The sequence below is a fragment of the Gracilinanus agilis genome, chromosome 5, assembly GCF_016433145.1.
Source record: "Gracilinanus agilis isolate LMUSP501 chromosome 5, AgileGrace, whole genome shotgun sequence".
NCBI classification, from domain to species: Eukaryota; Metazoa; Chordata; class Mammalia; order Didelphimorphia; family Didelphidae; genus Gracilinanus; species Gracilinanus agilis.
In genome coordinates, this window is record NC_058134.1 from 283,793,861 (window position 1) to 283,814,693 (window position 20,833).

General features: G+C 47.9%; 1 protein-coding gene across 7 annotated transcripts in view; it reads left to right on the plus strand.

The window, feature by feature from the left end:
- Window positions 1-20,827, plus strand: part of ITGA7 (integrin subunit alpha 7) — a 26,641-nt gene extending 5,814 nt beyond the window's left edge. Inside the window, exons 2-27 of one of the 7 annotated variants that reach the window (XM_044679357.1) lie at window positions 308-435; window positions 541-620; window positions 3,074-3,329; window positions 3,870-4,001; window positions 4,296-4,415; window positions 5,960-6,167; window positions 6,429-6,622; window positions 6,774-6,862; window positions 7,016-7,143; window positions 8,317-8,412; window positions 8,889-8,950; window positions 9,069-9,238; window positions 9,572-9,721; window positions 9,835-9,950; window positions 10,448-10,640; window positions 10,725-10,805; window positions 10,906-10,985; window positions 11,137-11,211; window positions 11,448-11,550; window positions 13,410-13,586; window positions 13,822-13,938; window positions 17,292-17,405; window positions 17,798-17,896; window positions 17,991-18,116; window positions 18,604-18,716; window positions 20,087-20,240. In XM_044679357.1, coding sequence (XP_044535292.1) covers window positions 308-435; window positions 541-620; window positions 3,074-3,329; window positions 3,870-4,001; window positions 4,296-4,415; window positions 5,960-6,167; window positions 6,429-6,622; window positions 6,774-6,862; window positions 7,016-7,143; window positions 8,317-8,412; window positions 8,889-8,950; window positions 9,069-9,238; window positions 9,572-9,721; window positions 9,835-9,950; window positions 10,448-10,640; window positions 10,725-10,805; window positions 10,906-10,985; window positions 11,137-11,211; window positions 11,448-11,550; window positions 13,410-13,586; window positions 13,822-13,938; window positions 17,292-17,405; window positions 17,798-17,896; window positions 17,991-18,116; window positions 18,604-18,716; window positions 20,087-20,147 — 3,268 coding nt within the window. In that variant the 3' untranslated portion in view covers window positions 20,148-20,240. Of the gene's footprint in view, window positions 1-307; window positions 436-540; window positions 621-3,073; window positions 3,330-3,869; window positions 4,002-4,295; window positions 4,416-5,959; window positions 6,168-6,428; window positions 6,623-6,773; window positions 6,863-7,015; window positions 7,144-8,316; window positions 8,413-8,888; window positions 8,951-9,068; window positions 9,239-9,571; window positions 9,722-9,834; window positions 9,951-10,447; window positions 10,641-10,724; window positions 10,806-10,905; window positions 10,986-11,136; window positions 11,212-11,447; window positions 11,551-13,409; window positions 13,592-13,821; window positions 13,939-17,291; window positions 17,406-17,797; window positions 17,897-17,990; window positions 18,117-18,603; window positions 18,717-20,086 lie in introns of all 7 variants that reach the window. The other 6 variants (XM_044679356.1, XM_044679354.1, XM_044679360.1 and 3 more) reach the window with 6 other exon arrangements.
- The last annotated feature ends 6 nt before the right edge of the window (window positions 20,828-20,833 follow it).

Consider the following 20,833-nt stretch of genomic DNA (forward strand, 5'->3'; position numbering starts at 1 on the left):
GGGGGGGGGGGGGTCAGTAGCCCAGACTAACCCTCATTCCATCTCACTGTCTTTGCTCTCTGATGACAAGTCTGCAAGCTATGCTATTACACTGGTGCAAGAGTTAGATGCTCGCTTTCTTTCTCCCTTTCCTCCCTCCTTCCCTTCCTTCCCTCTCTTCTTCAATTCTTTCTTTCCATTCCTTCCTTCCTTCCTTCCTTCCTTCCTTCCTTCCTTCCTTCCTTCCTTCCTTCCTTCCTTCCATCCCTCCTCCCTTCCTTCCATCCCTCCTCCCTTCCTTCCTCCCTTCTTCCCTCCCATTCTGCAGGCTTTTGGTAGGTGCTCCCCAAGCAGTGGCCCTCCCCAGCCAGGCAGCTAACCGTACCGGAGGCCTTTACGCCTGCCCTCTGACTCATGATGAGAGTGATTGCTACCGAGTGGACATCGACCAAGGAGGTTTGAGCTGAGGAGGGCACCTGGGTTGGAGGGATGGAGAAGGAGGAGGGTGGGAATGCTGAACCTGGCTTCTCTCCACCTTACTCCCTACTGTCCTGTCTACAGCTGAAGTGCAGAAGGAGAGCAAAGAGAACCAGTGGCTGGGTGTCAGTCTCCGGAGCCAGGGCCCTGGGGGCAAGGTCGTGGTGAGTGTCGGCTCTTGGTTCTTTTCACCTTCATTCATTGAGCTTGGCCTTAACACCAGGTTAGGTTACTTCTTTAATAGAGAGATGTCTTGCTTAGTATATATGTAAAGTGCCATCCTAGGGGCTGGGCAGCAGACAAATGTACAATGCCCCTTCCCCTCAAGGATCTTCCATTCTTCTTTGGACTACAGCAACAACTGAGCCAGAAATGCCATGGGAGAAACTCTAGAATACTCTGAAATTTTGATAATAGTCACAGCTAAGGGCTAGCATTTATACCGAGAGCTTTATCCTGTGAAACAGATGAGGAAACTGAGGCTGAATGATGAGCCTGGGATAAGAGGTTAATTGACTCTAGTTAAAGTAGGTGAGGCAGTATTTGAACTCACATCCTCTTGGCTCCAAACCTCGAACCCTAGTCGAGTTTTAAAAGAATCCATGATTAGATGTGGGAGTTTCCTCTACCATGAACATTTCAGACAGTCGTTCTTTGTTAGTTGTCAAATGTCCCACTCTCTTGGGCCACTTTCCCTTGTGGAGCGTCTCCAAACTTAGCTAGGCTGGTGCCCTGTTGACAGACAGCCTGCCCTGAGGACTCTGTTGTGAATTGTTCCAGCTGGGGGGACCTGGCAGAGCCTAAACTCCACCGATGGCATCCCAGGATCACATCTGTGCCAGGGGAATCACTGAAATTGGGCTTTAGTGGGGGAGGAGTGTGAGATGTTAACTAGCAATGTCCAGATTAGGAAATGGTACCAGATTGCTTCTTCATTCAGCAAGCATTTTCTGATCACCTTGTCTGTTCAAGGGGCTGCCCTGGACCCTGGGACTCCAAAGCCCAAAGCAAAATGGATGCTGCCAGTCAGGGTCTTTGTTCTCTGGCAAACAATGATAACCTCCTCTACGGTGTGGTTACTGGATGAACAAAACACAGCCAATTCCTGGAGAGGGAGGGTAGGATTTGTCCTGGAGGGTTTCATGAAGGAGATGGTAGGACATGATTTGGGACTTGAAGGATGGGCATGATTTTTCATAAGTGGAGAAGAGGGGTTAAGGGATGATAGTGGCAGGTTTCCCATCATTCACTCGGTCCGTCCCTATACAGTCCACCCTCCCGAGGGTTGTCAAATTTTTCTTTCTTAAAAAAAAACAACCAAAAACCAAAACCAGTATTGGTTCCAAGGCAGAAGAGGGGTAAGGGCTAGACAATTGGGGTTGTGACTTGCCGAGAGTCACACTGCTAGGAAGGATCTGAGGCCAGATTTGAACCCAGGTCATCCTGACTCCAGCCCCCTCACTGCCCCCAAATTGATTTTCCTAAAGCACCCCTCTGACTATGCCATTCTTCTGCTCACGAAGTTTTAATATTTCTCTGTTGCCTTTGGGATGGAGTACAAACTCCTGGTGTTTTAAGCCTTTTTGCAATCTGGCTCCAGCCTTTTTTCAGGCTGATTCCATATAACTTCTCATTGACTCTCTGGTCCTCACGGGATAGCCTGCTGTTCTTTCCTTGTACGAGGCATTTCCCACCTCCGTGCCTCTGTATGGGCTGTCTGTCTCCTGTCCCTGGAACCTCTGCCTCTGCCTTGGAGTCCTTGGCTCCCTTCAAGACCACCTTCAAGGGGTCTTTCCTAATCAGTCCTCGGCCCCAGTCACTGCCATATTTATTTTGTAAGTACGTTGTATTCACTTCTCTGACACCATGACACTTAGCCTAGGAAGCTGTAAGCTCCTTGAGGACAGGAACTGGCTTACTCCAGTATTCCCTGCACAGAGCCACTGCCCTGCATATTAGCAAACACTTTTTTTTTTTTAAACCCTTGTACTTCGGTGTATTGTCTCATAGGTGGAAGATTGGTAAGGGTGGGCAATGGAGGTCAAGTGACTTGCCCAGGGTCACACAGCTGGGAAGTGGCTGAGGCCGGGTTTGAACCTAGGACCTCCTGTCTCTAGGCCTGATTAGCAAACACTTTTTTAAATGCTTCTGGATCAATTGACCCAGATAACTTCTGAGGTCTCTTCCAGCATCAAATCTATGACTTCTGGGTAATTATTGACAACGTGAACAAATGTGGCTATTAATAAGTATACATCTGGGGGCAGCTAGGTAGTTCAGTGGATAGAGAGCCAAGCTAGGGAGGTCCTGGGTTCTGATCTCACCTCATCTACTTCCTAACTGTGAGACCTTGGACAAGTCACTTAACCCCCATTGCCTAGCCCTCACCGCCCTTCTGCCTTAGAACCAATACACAGCATTGATTCTAAGATAGGAGGTCAGGGTTTATATATATATATGAATAGTGGCCAGGGGTTACAAGGTGGTGCAGGGCATGTAGTATTGGTAGGGGCCATTTTGGGTTGGCACTTCTGTGTGTCTTGGACCCTGTCTGTATCCTTGGGTACCAGAGTTGCAGTGTGGGGAGTCTGATGCCTTTGCCCCCCACATCCTGCAGACCTGTGCCCACTTGTATGAGGCAAGGCAGCGGGTGGCCCAGACCCTGGAGACTCGAGACGTGATTGGCCGATGTTTCGTGCTGAGTGAAGACTTGACGATCCGGGATGAGCTGGATGGAGGAGAGTGGAAATTCTGCGAGGGACGGCCCCAGGGCCACGACCAGTTTGGGTTCTGTCAGCAGGGAACCTCCGCTGCTTTCTCTCCTGACAACCATTATCTCCTCTTTGGGGCGCCTGGAACCTACAACTGGAAGGGTGAGTCTCTCCGTATGATCGGGGTAAATGGTGGGGGATCCAACCTATCCCCAGTCTGCCTCTTCTAAGCTCCCTTCTTACCCCTGGGATCTTGGGATGCCTGTATCCGTCCCTGCTCTAGAGATGGAACCAGGGGCCGGTCTGCGGCCAGACAACCCAGTCTGCGCACAATCCTGTGTCCTGGTGGCATCTCTGCCGTGCTAGGCCAGCAGATGTGTGCACAGGGCCAAATAGACCCAGATCTCCCAGCACATGCACACATCCCAGCATGAGTACCTGAGTGCATGGAAAGGTCCACTTATGGGCAGACACATGCCCTTGTCAGCATCTGAATGCATGAACACGTCAGCACACGCTCTCACATACCAACCCACACCTCTGCACGCTGCTCCTGGCTAGGCTGACACCTGGTGAGTGCAATGCTGAGTTTGGAGGGCTTCAGGGGGCTTGGGTGGAGGTTACACGGGGAGTTGTTTGGTTTCCTTGGGGGTCAGGCTGAGTGGCACCTCCCCCTGGCACTAAATGAGAATGTTGTTGCAGGCACTGCCCGGGTGGAACTCTGTGCCCAGGGCTCCATGGACCTGGCCCACTTGGACGACGGGCCCTACGAGGCGGGGGGAGAAAAGGAGCAGGACCCCCGCCTCATCCCTGTCCCTGCCAACAGCTACTTTGGTATGGGGCTCCTCAGCCCAGGGCTGCTCTAACCCATACTTCCTTTCTCTTCCCTCCCTCCATGCTCCCTTCCCTCTGTCTCTCCATTGGTCTCTCTCTTTTGTCTCTTCCTGTCCTTGAGTTTCCATTTCTCTGTTACTCTTTCTTTCTCCATTTCCCTTTTTCTCCTCCTCCTCTTCTCTGATCTCTCTGTGTCTCCATCCCTTCTCCCCATATTGGTGTGTCCTCCCCACTCCCTACCTTTGGATGTCTTCTCTCCTCCTCTCCTTGGTGTTCTCCCCCTCACTCCCGCAGGGTTACTCTTTATGACCAACATTGATAGCTCAGATCCTGACCAGCTGGTGTATAAAACCCTGGAACCCGCTGACCGGCTCACGGCACCAGCTGGAGACTTGGCCCTCAATAGCTACTTAGGTTTGTAAGCCTCTCACCCCACCTCTTTGTTGGGCCACGAGGCCCTTACCCGTAGGACTCCCTCCTCCTCCTCCTCCTCCTCCCGGGTGACTCTCTTCTCTCCTTTCTCCCCATTTACCAAGCTGATGTTGACTCTGAGCTCCGAGACAGGAATGAAGCTGGTGGTGGGGTGGCCATGTCAGTTGAGAACACTGAGGAGGGATTGGAAACTCAGGAACTCTTGTAGGAGTGTCCAAGAAGGGAGAGCCGCCATTCCTCATCCTTGTTCTGGTCAGAGCAAGGGGCATGACTACAGCAGGCTGGGGGAAGCTAGCCATCAGGGAGACACAAAGATGTAGGGAGAGGGGACAGGGTAGCTCATTCCTGAGGTTACAGGAGAGTTCCATGGGATGAGAGCAGAGGGAGAGTGGGGGGAAATACAGTCAAATTATCCTGGGTTTTTGGTAAGTCGCCTCTCCTCCAGTGGGGAGGAAATGAGGCTTGGGAGCTGAGGGAGTGGGAGATCTGGTTTGGAGGGCTTCCTGCCTAGGATGATAGAAGGAAGTGTGTGTGTGTGTGTGTGTGTGTGTGTGTGTGTGTGTGTGTGTGTGTGTGTGTGTGTGTGAGAGAGAGAGAGAGAGAGAGAGAGAGAGAGAGAGGTAGATAGGCAGAGAGAAACAGAAAGAGAGAGAAACACACACACACAGAAAGAGAGGTAGATAGGCAGAGAGAAACACTAAGAGAGAAACACTAAGAGAGAGAGAGAGAGGCAGTTAGGCAGAGAGAAACAAAGAGAGAGAGAAAGAGAGAGAAAGAGAGAGAGAAACACACACACACAGAAAGAGAGAGAGGTAGATAGGCAGAGAGAAACACACAGAGAGAAACACTAAGAGAGAGAGAGAGGCAGTTAGGCAGAGAGAAACAAAGAGAGAGAGAAAGAGAGAGAGAAACACACACACAGAGAAAGAGAGAGAGGGAGGCAGATAGGCCGAGAGAAACAGAGATAGAGAGGCAAGCAGATAGGCAAAGAGAAAGAGAGAGAGAGAGAAAGAGAGAAAGAAAGAAAGAGAGAGAGTAGGATGGGGCTGGGGGGAAAGCACTGGGTGATACTCAGGGCTGCACGGAGTACTACTGGGCATTGCATGGATTACAGAGAGGAGCTCTTCTTTCCCACTTCTGGGAAAAAAACTGGGCTGGAATTGGCTCCTTTGCCCCCTCACCCCATGTACCTTTTCTACTGTCTACTCCTGTTGGTTGGTATCCTGCCCTTCCTGCTCCAGATCCCCACCCCACCCACCATGATGATCTCCCCACGATGCAGCTGAAGGCAGCCCCGAGTCCCAGTTGCCCTGCCTTTTAGAATTGGGAGGAGAGACTCTGGAGCTGTATTCTAGCAGTTGGAGGAGGGATGGGAAGACAGATGTAGGCAGCAGAAGCCGCTGCTCCCCATTGGGGCTTCCTGCCTTCCAGCAGACATTCTTTCTGAGGGTGTGATCTTGTGCATGGGCCAGTTGTGGAGGTGTTCATCTGGCAGCTTTCTCCCTGCTTCTGATCCCCTTCCCCAGGCTTTTCCATTGACTCAGGGAAGGGCCTGATGAGGGCAGATGAGCTGAGCTTTGTGGCAGGGGCCCCGAGGGCCAACCACACAGGCGCCGTGGTGATTCTTCGAAGGGACAGTGCCAGCCGACTGGTGCCCGAGGCTGTACTGCCTGGGGATCGCCTGACATCTGGCTTTGGCTATTCACTAGCTGTGGCTGACCTCAACAATGATGGGTAAGAAGGGCCAGCTCCAGAGATCGGCCAGTCACAACTGGGCACTGGGAAATGAGGCTCTGGGATTCCGGTCAGCTGGTAGAGGTTGCAGTGAAGGGGGAGTTTAAGGACATACCTGGGAAGGGTCCAGCCTACCCTTTCATTTTTGGTTATTGTTGGATGTGGTGGGTAGTTTCTTTGCTTTGACTGCTCTCTCTTGGATGGGGGAAGGTTCCGGTCGGGGTTTTCCAGCCATCACTGCTGTCTTTTCTCTTTCCGCAGCTGGACGGATTTGGTGGTGGGGGCCCCCTATTTCTTTGAACGACAGGAGGAGCTGGGGGGTGCTGTGTATGTATACGTGAACCAGGCAGGGCGCTGGGCAGGGGCTTCTCCTGTTCGGCTCTTTGGATCTCCTGGCTCTATGTTTGGGGTCAGTGTGGTCCACCTGGGGGACCTCAACCAGGACGGCTTTCCAGGTAGGACCCTGAGCAAGCAGAGAGAGACATAGAGAAATAAAGAAGCTAGTGGGAGGGCTGAGGTCAGGGGAGGTCAAGTTGGGTTAGGGAAAACTGAAGGTGTAGACTGTCTTTCCTTCCTGAGCCTCCCCATCCCTGCTGTTCTTCTCAGATATAGCTGTAGGCGCCCCCTTTGATGGACAAGGGAAGGTTTTCATCTATCACGGGAGTAGCCTGGGGGTTGTCCCCAAACCTGCCCAGGTGAGGATGAGGCTGGCCACAGGAATGGGGACCAGCCACCTGAGGGATGGTGGAGGTGCATAGAGACCTTCAGGTGGTGGAAAGAGGTGATTGGAGGAGTTTTGAAAAGATGAGAGACTGAGGCAAGGCTGATGTGATATCTTTGGCTCCCAGGTGCTGGAGGGGGAGGCTGTGGGCATTCAGAGCTTTGGTTATTCGCTCTCTGGGGCCCTGGATGTGGATGGGAATGCTTATCCTGACCTGTTGGTGGGCTCACTGGCTGACACTGTTGCGCTCTTCAGGTAAGAGTCTGACAATACCCCTGATCTCTGACTTGGGCCCCAATCCCGCTTTCTCCCAGCACATACACATACTCTGTTTTCTTCTTTTTTTAAACTTTATCTGTGTATTGGTTCTAAGGCAGAAGAGCAATGGGCTAAGGATAAGGATAAGGATGAGGGTTAAGGATAAGCAAAAGGGCTAAGCAAAAGTGACTTGGCCAGAGTCACACAGCTAGGAGATGTCTGAGGCCAGATTTGAACCCAGATCCTCCCATCTCTAGGCATGGCTCTCTATTTACTGAGCTACCCAGCTTATTCTCTTAATAGTCTCGACTTTTGCTTCTTCGAGATGAATTCTGTTATTAATTTTTTCAGCTCTATTAAATAATTCTTTGATAGTTTGTTTGGTATAGCAGTGAATAAATAAATAACTTAGATCAAATTGTCATTTTTATTATCTAATATATTTGCCTTTTTTTAAAAAAAATGTAATAAGTACTTTGTAATGGTATTTATATAGGCCCTGGGTTTTCCTTGGCAGGCAGTCTCTCAAGTATTTTATATTGTCTATAGTTTATTTATTTATTTAAAAACCTCAAATCCCTTACCTTCTGTCTTAGAATCAGTACTAACTATTCATTCCAAGGCAGTTACTTTATTTATTTATTTGTTTCTTCATTCATTTATTTATTTTCTAAACTTTTACCTTCCGTTGTAGACTCAATACTATGTGTTGGTTCTAAGGCAGAAGAGTGGTAAGGGCTAGGCAAAGTGACTTGCCCAGGGTCACACAGCTAGGAAGTGTCTGAGGTTGGATTTGAACCCAGGACCTCCCATCTCTGGGCCTGCCTCTCAATCCACTGAGCCACCCAGCTGCCTGCACTGCAGTTACTTTAAATGGAATTTCTCTTTCTATCTCTTGCTGCTGGGTTTTGTTGGTAGTATATAGAAATGCTAATGATTTACATGGTTTTAGTTTATATCCTGCGACTGCTAAAGTTGTTATTGCTTTGATAAGTTCTTTAGTTGATTCTCTAGGGTTTTCTAAGAATGCTACCACATCGTCTACCCATAGTAATAATTTCTTAACCAGATACAGCAATGATGTAATCTTTCTTAATATTATATTCTTATTGATCTCCCTGCTTTTTAATTATGTAATTCCCCACCTTGTACCATCACTTGAATCCCCAGGTCCCATCCAGTCCTCCATGTATCCCATGACATCTCTATCTCACCTCGAGCTATCGACCTAGAGCTGCCCAACTGTGCTGATGGCCACATGGTCTGGTGAGGCAAGGCCCGGGGGAGCTGGGAGGGGGACAGCTGGTGCCAGAGCAAAAGCACTGGGTGTCAGATCAGATCTAGGGAGGAGTCCAGCCCCTGTTTGCTGTTTCCCACCTTTCCTAAGGTCCCTCTTCACCTCGATGGGTCTTAGTCTGCTAAACTTTAAAATGAGGAGGTTGGGAAAAAATGAATACATTGTTAATCTACCTAAAAAAAATGAAAAGGTTGGACTAGATGATTTCTAATCTTTTTAACTCTAAATCCTAAGTGTTAGGTCCCTGGGCCATTGGTTCTGGATGGTCTGAGTTTTGGTTCCTCCTTCCCACATCCTGTTTCCCAAATGTGACTTCTCTCATTCTGACTTGGTACTTTCATCCAGTCATGGCTGTCAGAGCATCTCTAGAACAGGAGCTGGGCAGGGTTCAGATCTCTGAATCTTCCCAGTACTTGACCTGGGGGAACTTTTCCTCTGCCCATAGTGTGGACCTCAGAGTCTGCTTCAGCTATATTGCCAATCCCAGGAGCTACAATCCCAGCGTTGGTGAGTGAAGACCATTGCTTTTATTTTTTGTCCTGGCTGGGTCAGTGTAGATGAGGGAGGATGCTGAGAGGGAGGGCAGGCTAGGATTGTTTCTCAATCCTTCTTCCCCATCTTCCAGGCCTGAATTATGTTTTGGATGGGGATACAGATCGGCGGCTCCGTGGTCAGGTTCCTCGTGTATCTTTTCTCAATCGAAGTCCTACTGACCCCAAACACCAAACGTCAGGCACCGTGTGGCTTCGGCACCAGAATGACCGAGCGTGTGGGAATGCCACGTTTCAGCTGCAAGTGAGTAGGCAGGCCCTTGACCCATCCATCCCTCTTGTTTCCCCTTCAACTCCCTCCTCTGGCACTCATTCCTATTTCACTATTTATTATTCAGGACTCAAAAAATGTTCCCAAATCTAGAGTAATGTTGGATGCATTTCAGGCTTCCCTTCTGTAGGCTGGACATCTTCTAGCTTCTTCCTCTCAAGTTTTCCTCCATCTGAGTTATCCCTTTAGAACTCTGAATCAGAGCTGGGCCTTTGGTTGGGACTTGAGCAGGACCGAAGACTTGGGGACTGCAGGTGTGCTCTGTTTGAATCTGGCTTCTTTCTTCCCTGTTATCTCCCTTTCCAGGATAATGTCAAGGATAAGCTTCGAGCTGTCATAGTGACCCTGTCCTACAACCTCCAGCCTTCGAGAATCCAACGTCAGGTCTCTGGGCAAGAGTTGCTTCCACTGGCACCCATCCTTAATGCCCATCAGCCCAATACCCAGAGGGCAGAGGTGTGTGTAGTCACTGCCTGGAATGGGGCTGGGAGTGCTTGAGTGGGATGACCCACTGCTAGAGGAGAGGTTTTCCAGCGATCTCCCTTTCCTCTCCACTTTATCATCCTTAGGTCCACTTCCTCAAACAAGGTTGTGGAGAAGATAAGATCTGCCAGAGCAACTTGCAGCTCACCAGTGCCCGATTCTGTACCCGGGTTGGGGACACTGAGTTCCAGCCATTGCCGATGTGAGGAGGTGGGGAAGGGAGGGGATGGGAGTACTGAAGAGACTAGGGTGTCTAGGTCCTAGAAGGGAAGTCTCAGAAGGGGTAGAGTTAAATGGGAAGTCCTTGAAGTAGAAAGACCTATGATTCTTTTTCCCAAGAAGAGAGACTGAAAAGAGAGGGACTAAGAAAGAAGCAGAAAGGAAAGAGGTTGAAGCTCAGGAAGGGCTTCTTGATCACAGGGCAGGCCCATAGAGGAGGTAGAATACAGGGAACAGATGAGCTTTCCTCTAGAGAGAATGTCAAATCTGTCTCTTGGGTCTGGGTTGTGAGTTTGTAGCAGGGAATATATGGAGAATCGAGGGAAGATGGAAGAAAAGGAGGCAGAAGGAGGGATGAACTAGGAGTAGGAGCCTGAAAGGAGGAGACCAGGGACAGACTGGGCTTGGAGGATGAGACCAGAGACAGACAGAGATTTGGAGAATGGCTTCTGTAGTGAATGTCATCTCTGACTCCTCCAGGGATAAAGATGGAACCACAGCTGTGTTTGCCCTGAGTGGTCAGCCAGTCATTGGTCTGGAGCTGACTGTCACCAATCTGCCCTCAGACCCAGCCAAGCCTGAAGCTGATGGTGATGATGCCCATGAAGCTCAGCTCCTGGTTTCCCTTCCCAACTCTCTGCATTATGTTGGGGTGCGGGCTCTGGAGCCTGCGGTAAGAGACCCATGATGATCACCTGAGAAAGAGTAGAGGGTCTGGGATGTCCTAGAGCCTCAACGGACTCTTCCTACCTTTTAGGAGAAACCCCTTTGTCTGTCTAATGAGAATGCTTCTCGAGTGGAGTGCGAGCTGGGAAATCCTATGAAGAGAGGAGCCCAGGTTAGTATCTCTAACTCCCTCTTTGCCCCCAGGGCTTATTTATGGCAGCTGCTCCAAGCTCAGCCCTTTCTCTTCACTCTCCCTCCCTCCCTCCCCCAAGGTGACCTTCTACCTTATCCTTGGAACTTCAGGCATCACCATTGAGACCACAAAGCTCGAGGTGGAGCTATTACTGGCCACGTAAGACCAGGGGCATTGACATGTGGGGACTGGGAGAGGTCATGGAAAAGTGGAAAGGGGCACCTGTAATTTTCAGGGTGGACACGGTTTGGAAGCCTATGTAGGTTATACCTTCACCATCAGCAACCTTGTCCCTACTGCCACCCCCTAGGATCAGCGAGCAGGAGCTGCACCCAGTTACTGCCCTTGCTCAAGTCGTCATTGAGTTGCCACTGTCCATAGTGGGGTAAGTACTTTCAGTATCCTCTGAAGGCATCTTGCTGGACAGTCAGCTCCAGCTGAGATGGAAGCGTGATGGGGGTGGTTCTACCAGCTTCTACGCTCTGACTCCATCTGTTCTCCTTCCCTGGGGTTCTTGGCCCCAACCAAGTACTCACCTCTTCCATCACCTTATCTTCCCCCAATTTCTGCATCGCCGTCTCCCTTCCCTTTGCTATGTCCACTTTCCATCTCTCTCCGTAGGAAGGTAATTCCTGAGAAGCTCTTCTTTTCCGGTGTGGTGAGGGGTGAGAGGGCCATGCAGTCAGAGAAGGATGTGGGCAGCAAGGTCAAGTATGAGATCACGGTGAGTGACAGCTGACCCATCTGCTCCTACTCTGTCCATTTCTATTTACAAACCTGGTTGAATTAGGGTTGGGCTCCAGGGATTCCAGGGCTACTGTTAATTGTCCAGGCTCTTTGTAAGGTGACATGATACAGTAGAATCAGAAGACTTGAGTTCAAATCTTGACTCTACCTCTTATCTACCTGTGTACCTTGGGCAAGCTATCTAACTAGTCTAGACTTCCATTTCCTCACCTGTAAAGTGAAGCTACTGTTTCCAGGAAAAGGACATAGTGTCCATATGATGGAAGGGGGAATTGAGGTGGCTTAGACTAGTGCCTTACACTATGTATGGAAGCAGGTGCTTTATAAATATTCATTCCGTTGGACTGAATTGATCTCACCCCTCGAGGGTTCTTAAGCTATTTGTGGTGTCCTGAACCCCTTTAGCCATGATCTGACTCCTTCTGAGAATCATGTTTTAAAAGACATAAAATAAAATACATCAGATGAGAAAGGGAATCAATTTTATTGAAATGGTTGTCAAAATATACATGGCAAAAATCCAGATTTGTATACCTTAGGTGGCCCTAGAGCAGTGAAGACAGAGACATGCCTCTTCCCTGATCCCTTCAGTAGGAGCCTGGATTGGGAGGAAGAGATGCCTATTTTGTCTGGAAGACTTTTGTCCTTGTCAGGATTGGATCTCTCTTCTTGCCCCTCTGTGATCTTCCCTGCAGGCATTCAGAATACTTGGTACAAAGGCTTAGTTCTTGAGTCTTTAAAAAATTTTGTAATTAAATTTAATTTTGCTTCCAGTTACGTGTAAGAAACAGTTGGCAATGTTTTAAAAAGAATGTTGAGTCTCCCATTTTCTCCCTCCCTCATTGCCTTGCTGAGATGTGCAATTGTCAAATATTTTTCCTTACTGATCCTTTTATGGAAGGAAATTTGAACAAAAAATTTAAGAAAGTGAAAAAAGTTTGCTTTGGTCTGGATTCAGACTCTATCAGTTCTTTCTCTGGAAGCAGATGGCATTTTTTTATCATGAGACCTCTGGCATTGTTTTGGATCATTGTTTTGTTGAGAAGTGCTAAGTTATTTACAGGTGTTCGTTGTATGATATTGTTTTTCTGTATATAATGTTCTACTGGTTCTGCTAACTTCACTCTGCTTTAGTTTGTGTAAATCTTTCCAGGTCTTTCAGAGCTCTTTCGGATCATCATTTCTTGTAGCACAATTGTATTCCACTACAATCATATGCCGTGTTACTCAGCTATTCCCCGATGGATGGGTATCCCCTCACTTTCCAATTCTTTGCCCCTACCAAAAGAGCTGCTTTAAATATTTTTGCATACATAGGTCCTTCCCCTTTTTGTTTTTTTATCTCTCTAGGATGTAAACCTAGAAATGGTATTACTGAGTCAAAGGATAGGTGCTGTTTTTTTAGCCCTTTGGGCATTGGTCCAAATCGCTTTCCAGCATGGTTGAATCAGTTCACAACTCCCCCAACAGGGGCATTTAGTGTCTCAGATTTCCCACATCCTCTCCAAGTTTTGTCATTTTTTTCTTCTGTCATAACAGCCAGTCTGATAGGTGGTACCTCAGAGTTGTTTAAATTTGCATTTCTCTAATTAATAGTGATTTAGAACATTTTTTTACATGACTATAGTTTTAATTATTTTGTGCACTGCCAGTTCGTTTCCTTTGACAATCTCGATCCTTTTTGGTCACCGTCTTGACCCTTTCCCACCATTCACCTTGGGCCTCTCTTTCCAGTTCTCTACCTTTGTGCCATCATACGTATTTGTAAACTTTTCAGCAAGTGCCAGATTTTGCACACTCACTGAACCTCTTCCATGTTTTATTTTGTGCCCGCAGGTCTCTAATCAGGGCCAGTCACTGAACACTCTGGGCTCAGCTTTCCTGAATATCATGTGGCCACATGAGATCGCCAATGGGAAATGGCTCCTCTATCCCATGCGAGTGGAACTGGAGGGCAGTCGAGGACCTGGGCAGCAGGGGGACTGTGTCCCCAAGGCCAACATCCTTGGACTGGTAGAGTTGGGACTAGGGGTGAGGGGAGAGGTCAGGGAGTGGTGCTGGATATGCTACTGAATGAAGCTTCAGGATTGGGGGTCAAACTCTTGGGGAGGATCTCCTACAGGTCTGGGGGAGGAGAGGACAACTCTTTTAATGCTGGTCCCTCCCGACATGGGTCTGGCCTGGGCAAGGAAAGAGTGGACATTCCCCCGAGGCTCTGAGTTTGGTGCTTCTTGTGTTCCTTCTCTAGTACAGAGACAGTGGAGATCGGAAGCGAAGGGAGCTGGAACAGCCAGAGCCAAAGGCCAGCAGCTCAGCCCCCTGGTGGCCTGTGGCCTCTGCAGAGAAGAAGAAAAAGATCACCTTGGTAAGATAAAGGGAGGGAAAGGCATGAGGGTTGGGTGATTACGACAGGTACAGTTCTGGATTTGGAATCGAATTCTGCCTCTGGTACTTTTTTACAGTTGTGACACTGGGCAAACTATTTCTCCTCTCTGGGTCTCAGTTTTATCATCTGCAAAATGGGATGGTTGGGACGGATGATTTCTGCTATCTCTTCTGGCTATAAATATAATGATCCTATACAGTGTGGAGGTGCCCCGTATAACCTGGTAGTGAACATCAGCACCATGGATTGTGGCCAGAGCCATGTTCTTGAACAGGGGAAGCAGATGCTAAGTTACTAGCCAGGGAGAGCCCCCTGTCTGATGGGTATTATTGGATTGGAGGAAGCTGCACACACACACACACACACACACACACACATACACACACACACACACACACACACACACTGATTCGGGGATAGCTGATTAGCTTGTTTTGGGTTTTATTTGTGTAAGGTTTGAATTTGAGCTGATTTTTCTCTAGCTCCCACATTATCTTAGGCAGCCTCTCATGAACCTGCCATTTTGAGCTCACGGATTACAGAATCATTTAATAGTTTGACTGAATTAGGAAGGTCAACGTGCATATTTCTTTTCTTTTCCTTATTTTCCGTCCTAATAACAACTCTATGACAGAAGGACAAGGGCTAAGGCAATTGGGGGTAAGTGACTTGCCCAGAGGGTCACACAACTAGGAAATGTTTGAGGTCAGATTTGAACCCAGATCTTCCTGATTCCAGGTCTAGTCCTCTATCCACTGGGGCACCTTGTTGCTCACAACATGCATTAAAAAAATCAGGCACTGGATTTAAAATTTAAAAAATTTAAAAATAAAAAAATATATTTTTGGGATTATCTGATGTTTTGGATTATCCATGCCTAAAATTTTTCCTTCTTTTGTTGAAAGCTGACTGTATGTGTGGAAGGGATAGGGACAAGATGGAATATTGCAGGCTGGATTAATAGTACAGTTAGCTGAGACTGCCAGATGAACAGTTGGATCCAGAGTACTGATTAGAGGATCAATGCCATTTGGAATGGATGTTCTCTAGTAGAATGCCATAGGACTCTGTCCTTCCCTCTCTCTCTCTCTCTCTCTTTCTCTCTCTCTCTCTCTCTCTCTCTCTCTCTCTCTCTCTCTCTCTCTCTAAGATATTTCTGACAGTGATTTAGATGAAAGCAACAATCACATGCATATTTTTTTTTTTTGCTGGAACGTTGGCCTATAGACAATAAGATGAAATTTAGTAGGAATAAGTACAAAATCCTGAACTTAAATAAAAGCAAAATAAACTGCTCAAGTATAGGATAGGGAAGATGCAACTAGATAGCAGCTATTTGTGATAAAGACCCAGCTGGCTTTAGTGGACTTCAACTTTAATAGGAGTTATTAGTGTGAAATTTTGGGGTTCAGTGTTTAGAACAATGAAGAACTCTTTTAAAGTAAAAAAGAAATTCCAGGATTTATTATATGTTATATAATATCATATAATATTATAATATGTTATACAATCTATATTATATGATAGCAGTTGGACTTAGAAATCTGTTGATTCAGGAAATGCATGAATTCAATAATGCTTTGAAATGGATGTGTATTTTCTCAACTACTTCATATACATTTAAAAAATAGTAAGATAACCAAGAGGCATTATTTTATCTGCAGAAGGTATGTTTGATTATTTTATTTTTTATTTTTTTAAACCCTTACCTTCTGACTTGGAGTTGATACAGAGTATTGGTTCTAAGACAGAAGAGTGATAAGGACTAAGCAATGGAGATTAACTGACTTGCCCAGGTTCACACAACTTGGAAATGTCTGAGGCCACTTTTAAACCCAGGACCTTCTGTCCCCAATTCTGGCTCTCTATCCACTAAATCATCTTGCTGACCCTCTTTGATCATTTGTTATACTGGACCATGCTGGTTATTTTGTGGATGCTAAACAAATATCAAAATAACCATGCTTGGTGTGGATATTGATTTGTGGAGTCTTTGCAGTAATTCTTTAGACTCTAAAGGATCTGAACACTTGCTCACAAGTTGCCTATTTAATAATAATAATAGCTAACATTCATATAGCTCTTTCTATATGCAGGCACTGTGCTTCTTTACAAATATATTATTTGATCCTTATAACAACCCAAGGGAGCAGGTATTATTACTATCCCCATATTACAGGTGAAGAAACTGAGGCCAAGGTCATATGGCTAGTAAATGGCAGATTTGAACTCAAGTCTTCCTGACTCCAGGCATGGTAGATCCACTATGCTACCTAGCTGTAAAAAAAAGTGTTTCCATCTGCATTCAGACATCAGTTTTTTCTCTGAAGGTAGATGATCATTTTTCATCACAAAAAATCCTTCAGAATTGTCTTGGGTCATTGTATTGATCAGAATAGCTATGTTATTCACAGTTGATCATCTTTAAAATATTGCTGTTACCATGTATAATGTCCTCTTGGTTCAGCCTGCTTCACTTCCCATGAGTTCATAAAAGTCTTCCCAGGTTTTTCTTTCTTTTCCTTCTCCTTCTCCTTCTCCTTCTCCTTCTCCTTCTCCTTCTCCTTCTCCTTCTTTCTTCTTCTTTTTTTAAAAATAAAAACCCTTACTTTTAGTCTTGGAGTCAATGCTGTGTATTGGCTCCAAGGCTGAAGAGTGGTAAGGGGTAGGCAATGGGGGTTAAGTGACTTGCCCAGGGTCACACAGCTAGGAAGTGTCTTAGGCCAGATATGAACCTAGGACCTCCTCTTTCTAGGTCTGGCTCTCAATCCATTGGGTCATCCAGCTGCCCCTTCTAACCCCCTACTTTTGAAGCTTCTATCATATATATGGATGACTTAATTGTGAGGGAACTTTTTTTAATATTAGGGAACATCAAATCTTGTAATTTTGACCCATGTTGCTCCCAGTTTTATTCTTTGGGACCAAACAGAGCAAATCTAATATCACGGCATATATATATTTTGGTGGGATCTTAAACTGGGGCCTAAGAACTTATTTTAAATAAACATTTTGATAACTGTATTTCAACATAATTAATTTCCTTTGCAATTCTATGTATTTTATTTTGTGCATTTAAAAATATTATTCATGAGGAGTTCATGGGCTTCACCAGACTGCCAAAGGGATCAGTTACACCAGAGAAAGGTCCTCTCTTCCATGTGCAGAAGAAAGGGAAGTCCTGGAAACTGCAGTGGGGGCATGAGGGGATGGATTATGGGAAAACTCTGAGCCTGGAGCAAATTATGTTGTGGAAGAGGATGATTTTGGAGTGTCGGACATCTGGGTCTGTGGGAGGTCAGAGAAGAGAGCCTTTCTCCGTCTGTCCCTAGGACTGTGCCAGAGGCACTGCCAACTGCATCGTCTACAGCTGCCCACTGTACAGCTTTGACCGGGAGGCAGTGCTTCACGTCTGGGGCCGCCTATGGAACAGCACTTTCCTGGAGGTAAAGCGTTCCTGTCCCCCCAAACATCGCTACCCCTGGGGAGCTGCCTTTCTCAGGCTTCTGTGATGGGAACAAGGGACCTTAGAGTAGCAAGTCCACCCCAGACCCCATTTTCCCCTCCTTTGGTGGAAACCAACTGTTTGGCTTCACTGTGCTGGAATTCACCTAAACGGCGGATGAATTTAAAGCTCTCTCTGAGACTTTATTTTTTGTCTTTGTGTACCCCGTCTTTAGCATCCTACCTGGACCCAGCAGGTGCTTTAACAAGGATCGGTGTTGAATTGTAGGGCACTTTTGGGAGATGAGGACACAAGGGGCCCCACAGAGGCTTGGGGGTTTGGATATGGGGGTGTGTGTGACTGGGCTCTGTCTTCTCTCTCCCTAAACCCCAGGAATACACAGACGTCAAGTCTCTGGATCTCATCGTCCGAGCCAACATCACTGTCAAGTCATCTATACAGAATCTGGTGCTCCGAGATTCCTATACAGAGGTGAGGCCCAAGACTTGGGGGGGACAATTAATTCCTTCCTCTCTTTAGCTCTCCTCCATTCCTCCTACCATTTTGTTAACACTTCCCTTCGCAGATCCCTGTGGCTGTGTACCTAGACCCCATGGCTGTGGTGGCTGGTGGGGTCCCTTGGTGGGTCATCTTACTGGCTGTACTGGCTGGAATCCTGGTGTTGGCTCTGCTCGTCCTCCTTATGTGGAAGGTGAGAAGGAGGCGAGATTGGTGGCTCTGTTGGCCTCCTTCCCTGGGATCCCTGGGCAAGTCTGAATGTCCTCAGAAGGGACACACGGACTTTCAGATTCCCTTCTCCCTGTGTCATGGGCTAGCCAGAGAACCCTCCATTGGAGGGATTGTCCACAGAATCCCACCCACGGAGGGAAGGAGACACGCCAGCTAAGGCATGTCTCCCCTCACTCGCACTTGAAGCTCTGATGAGCTTTTGGAGCTACTTGGAGAAGCCGAGCCCTCTCTGATGAGGGTGACCCTTCCCAATATCGACCCTGGACCTCTGCCTCCTGTTTTCACTGAAACTTGCAGGAATTTAAGGAATTATGTGACTCTCTCAGTCAGACAGATAGAATATTCCAGGGATCTCAGAAATGCTCCCCCTCTTGCTCCTCCATCACCCCCTGCCCTTGGGCTTTCCCATCCCTTTTCTCTTTTGACCCTTTCCTCCTCCAATACTCCAGTGTGGTTTCTTTCATCGGAGCAGCCAAGGCCGGCAATTTGCCACCAATTATCACCGGGCCCATCTGGCTGTGCAGCCCTCAGCCGCAGACCAAGGGGGCCCAGGCACTGTGGGGTAAAAGAACTTTGTGTGACTGTGTGCACATCCTCCCAGTTGGGGAGGGCGGCCCCTTCTGCATTCGGGGGTCACGAGTGTGCGGAGGGAAGTGAGGAGCCGGCAGGGCATGTGAGCTTTCAGGACTCGGGGAGGAAAGTCTGTGCCCGAGTGTGGAAGGCTGAGCCTCTACGGCTAGGGGAGTGGTGAAACGAGTGTGCAAAGACCTGGGAAGTGTGAGCATGTGGGAGCCCTGACAGATACCACGCATGTGTTCTAGGAGGCATGGAGTGCGAGGGGTGAGATGGCTTATGGAGGAGGGGCCCAGGATCTCGGGAGTTTGGGCATGTGGCTAGTTCCAGGCTGCTGTGGACAAGGGGTCTTGGCTCTGGATAGTCTCAGGACTCTCTGCCTCCATTTACAAAGCTGAGAGTGTGCAGGGACTACAAATGGCCTGAGTGTAAGCCCACAGAGTGTGGCAGAGTGGTCAGTGTTAGGCTTGCAGTCAGGAGGTCTAGTTTCAAGACCAGAATGGCCACTGTGCCTTCCGGAGCCTCAAACTCTTCATCTGTAAAACGGGGACAACAAGATTGGTCCTCCATCATCCTTCACTGGCTGGTGGTGGGAAGAGTACTTTGTAACCTTAATGTGCCAGAGAAATAGGAGTGTGTCTGAAAGCCTGGGAAGGCGGCCAACGGAGCCAGTCAGGCACGGATCCAATGGGTACGATGGGTCCAGCCTCAGTGGGAGTCCGTGTTGGCATAGAGGGGCCAGTATGTAAAGGATGAGAAATTCCTGAGTGGGTCAAGCCTGGCATGAGAAGTGGGCAGTGGCCAGCCTGAATGAGAACTATCTCAGCCATTGGTGTAGAGGAAGTAGAGAAATCCAATTATAATAATAACTAGCATTGCTATAGCCTTTAAGGTTTGCAAAGCACTTTACAAATATTCTCTCACTTTATCCTAACAACATTCCTTGGAGGAAGTGCTTTATTAGCACCCCCACTTTACAGATGGGAAAACAGGCAAACAGAGGTGAAGTAGCTTGCACAGAGTCACACAGCTAGGCAATATCTGAGGCTGGGTTTGAATTCATGTCTTCCTGATGCTGGGCCTGGTGCTCTATCCACTTTGCTATTTAGCTTTTTATATCTATAGTAAAGGAATTTCTCTAACCTCCTCCTCACCTTAACCTCAAGTCCTCTTGACCCCTGACGAAGGAAGGAATCTGAGAGAATACTTCCTCGGCCTGTGAGCATTCAGGCCAGACAGTAATCATCTCTCTTGCCAGTTATTCATTCCTTTCATCCTGGGGAGAGAGAGGGGGAGCCACTGACTGGAGTTGGGTGTCTTGGCTTTCCCAACCCTTTCCTTCTGGGGATCTTCTTTTAGGTGGGATTCTTCAAGAGGGCGAGGTACCCCGAGGCCACAGTGCCCCAGTACCATGCGGTAAAGATCCCCCGCGAGGACCGGCAGCTTTTCAAGGAGGAGAAGACAGGCACCATCTTGAGGAACAACTGGGGTAGCCCCCGGAGAGAGAGTATTGATGGACACCCTATTTTGGGTCCTGATGGGCACTCAGAACTGGGAACCAGCGGACATCCAGAGCTGGGAACTGCCTAGCTCAGCTCTTCACTTCTCCCTGGCATGGCTCTGCCATTTATCTTTTCTCTGGTCCTCAGGGCAGCCTGCTTCCTCACAGCCTCCTAAAGATGCCTTCATAAGGAGGAGAGCATGGGTGCCGGGGGAGTGGTTGTCTACAGAGTCGCCTTACCAAAAGGGTCCAGGATCACTGACTCTTCCCCCTGCCTTGCTGCTCTCTCTCCTGTTTATTTCTGCCTTCATAATCTTCTCATTGGTTCTGGAAGCTTATGGAGGCAGAGTCAGGGAGAGAGGAAGCAGGACCACTATGCCAGTGATGTGAAGAAGGGGAGAGAGAAAGAATCATGGTTCTCTTTACTTCTGTTTATTCTTGAAAAACCATGTCCCTTGTGCCTCCCTGGAAGTGCCTTAGCCTTGGCAGGAAGGAGAAGGTGAGGCTGCCCCTGGGACTCCTCCTACACACCCTAGACACCACTTTGCTGGGCTGACTCAGTGGTTTTTGTCTATTTATTAAAAAGTATTTAAGTACCACATTAA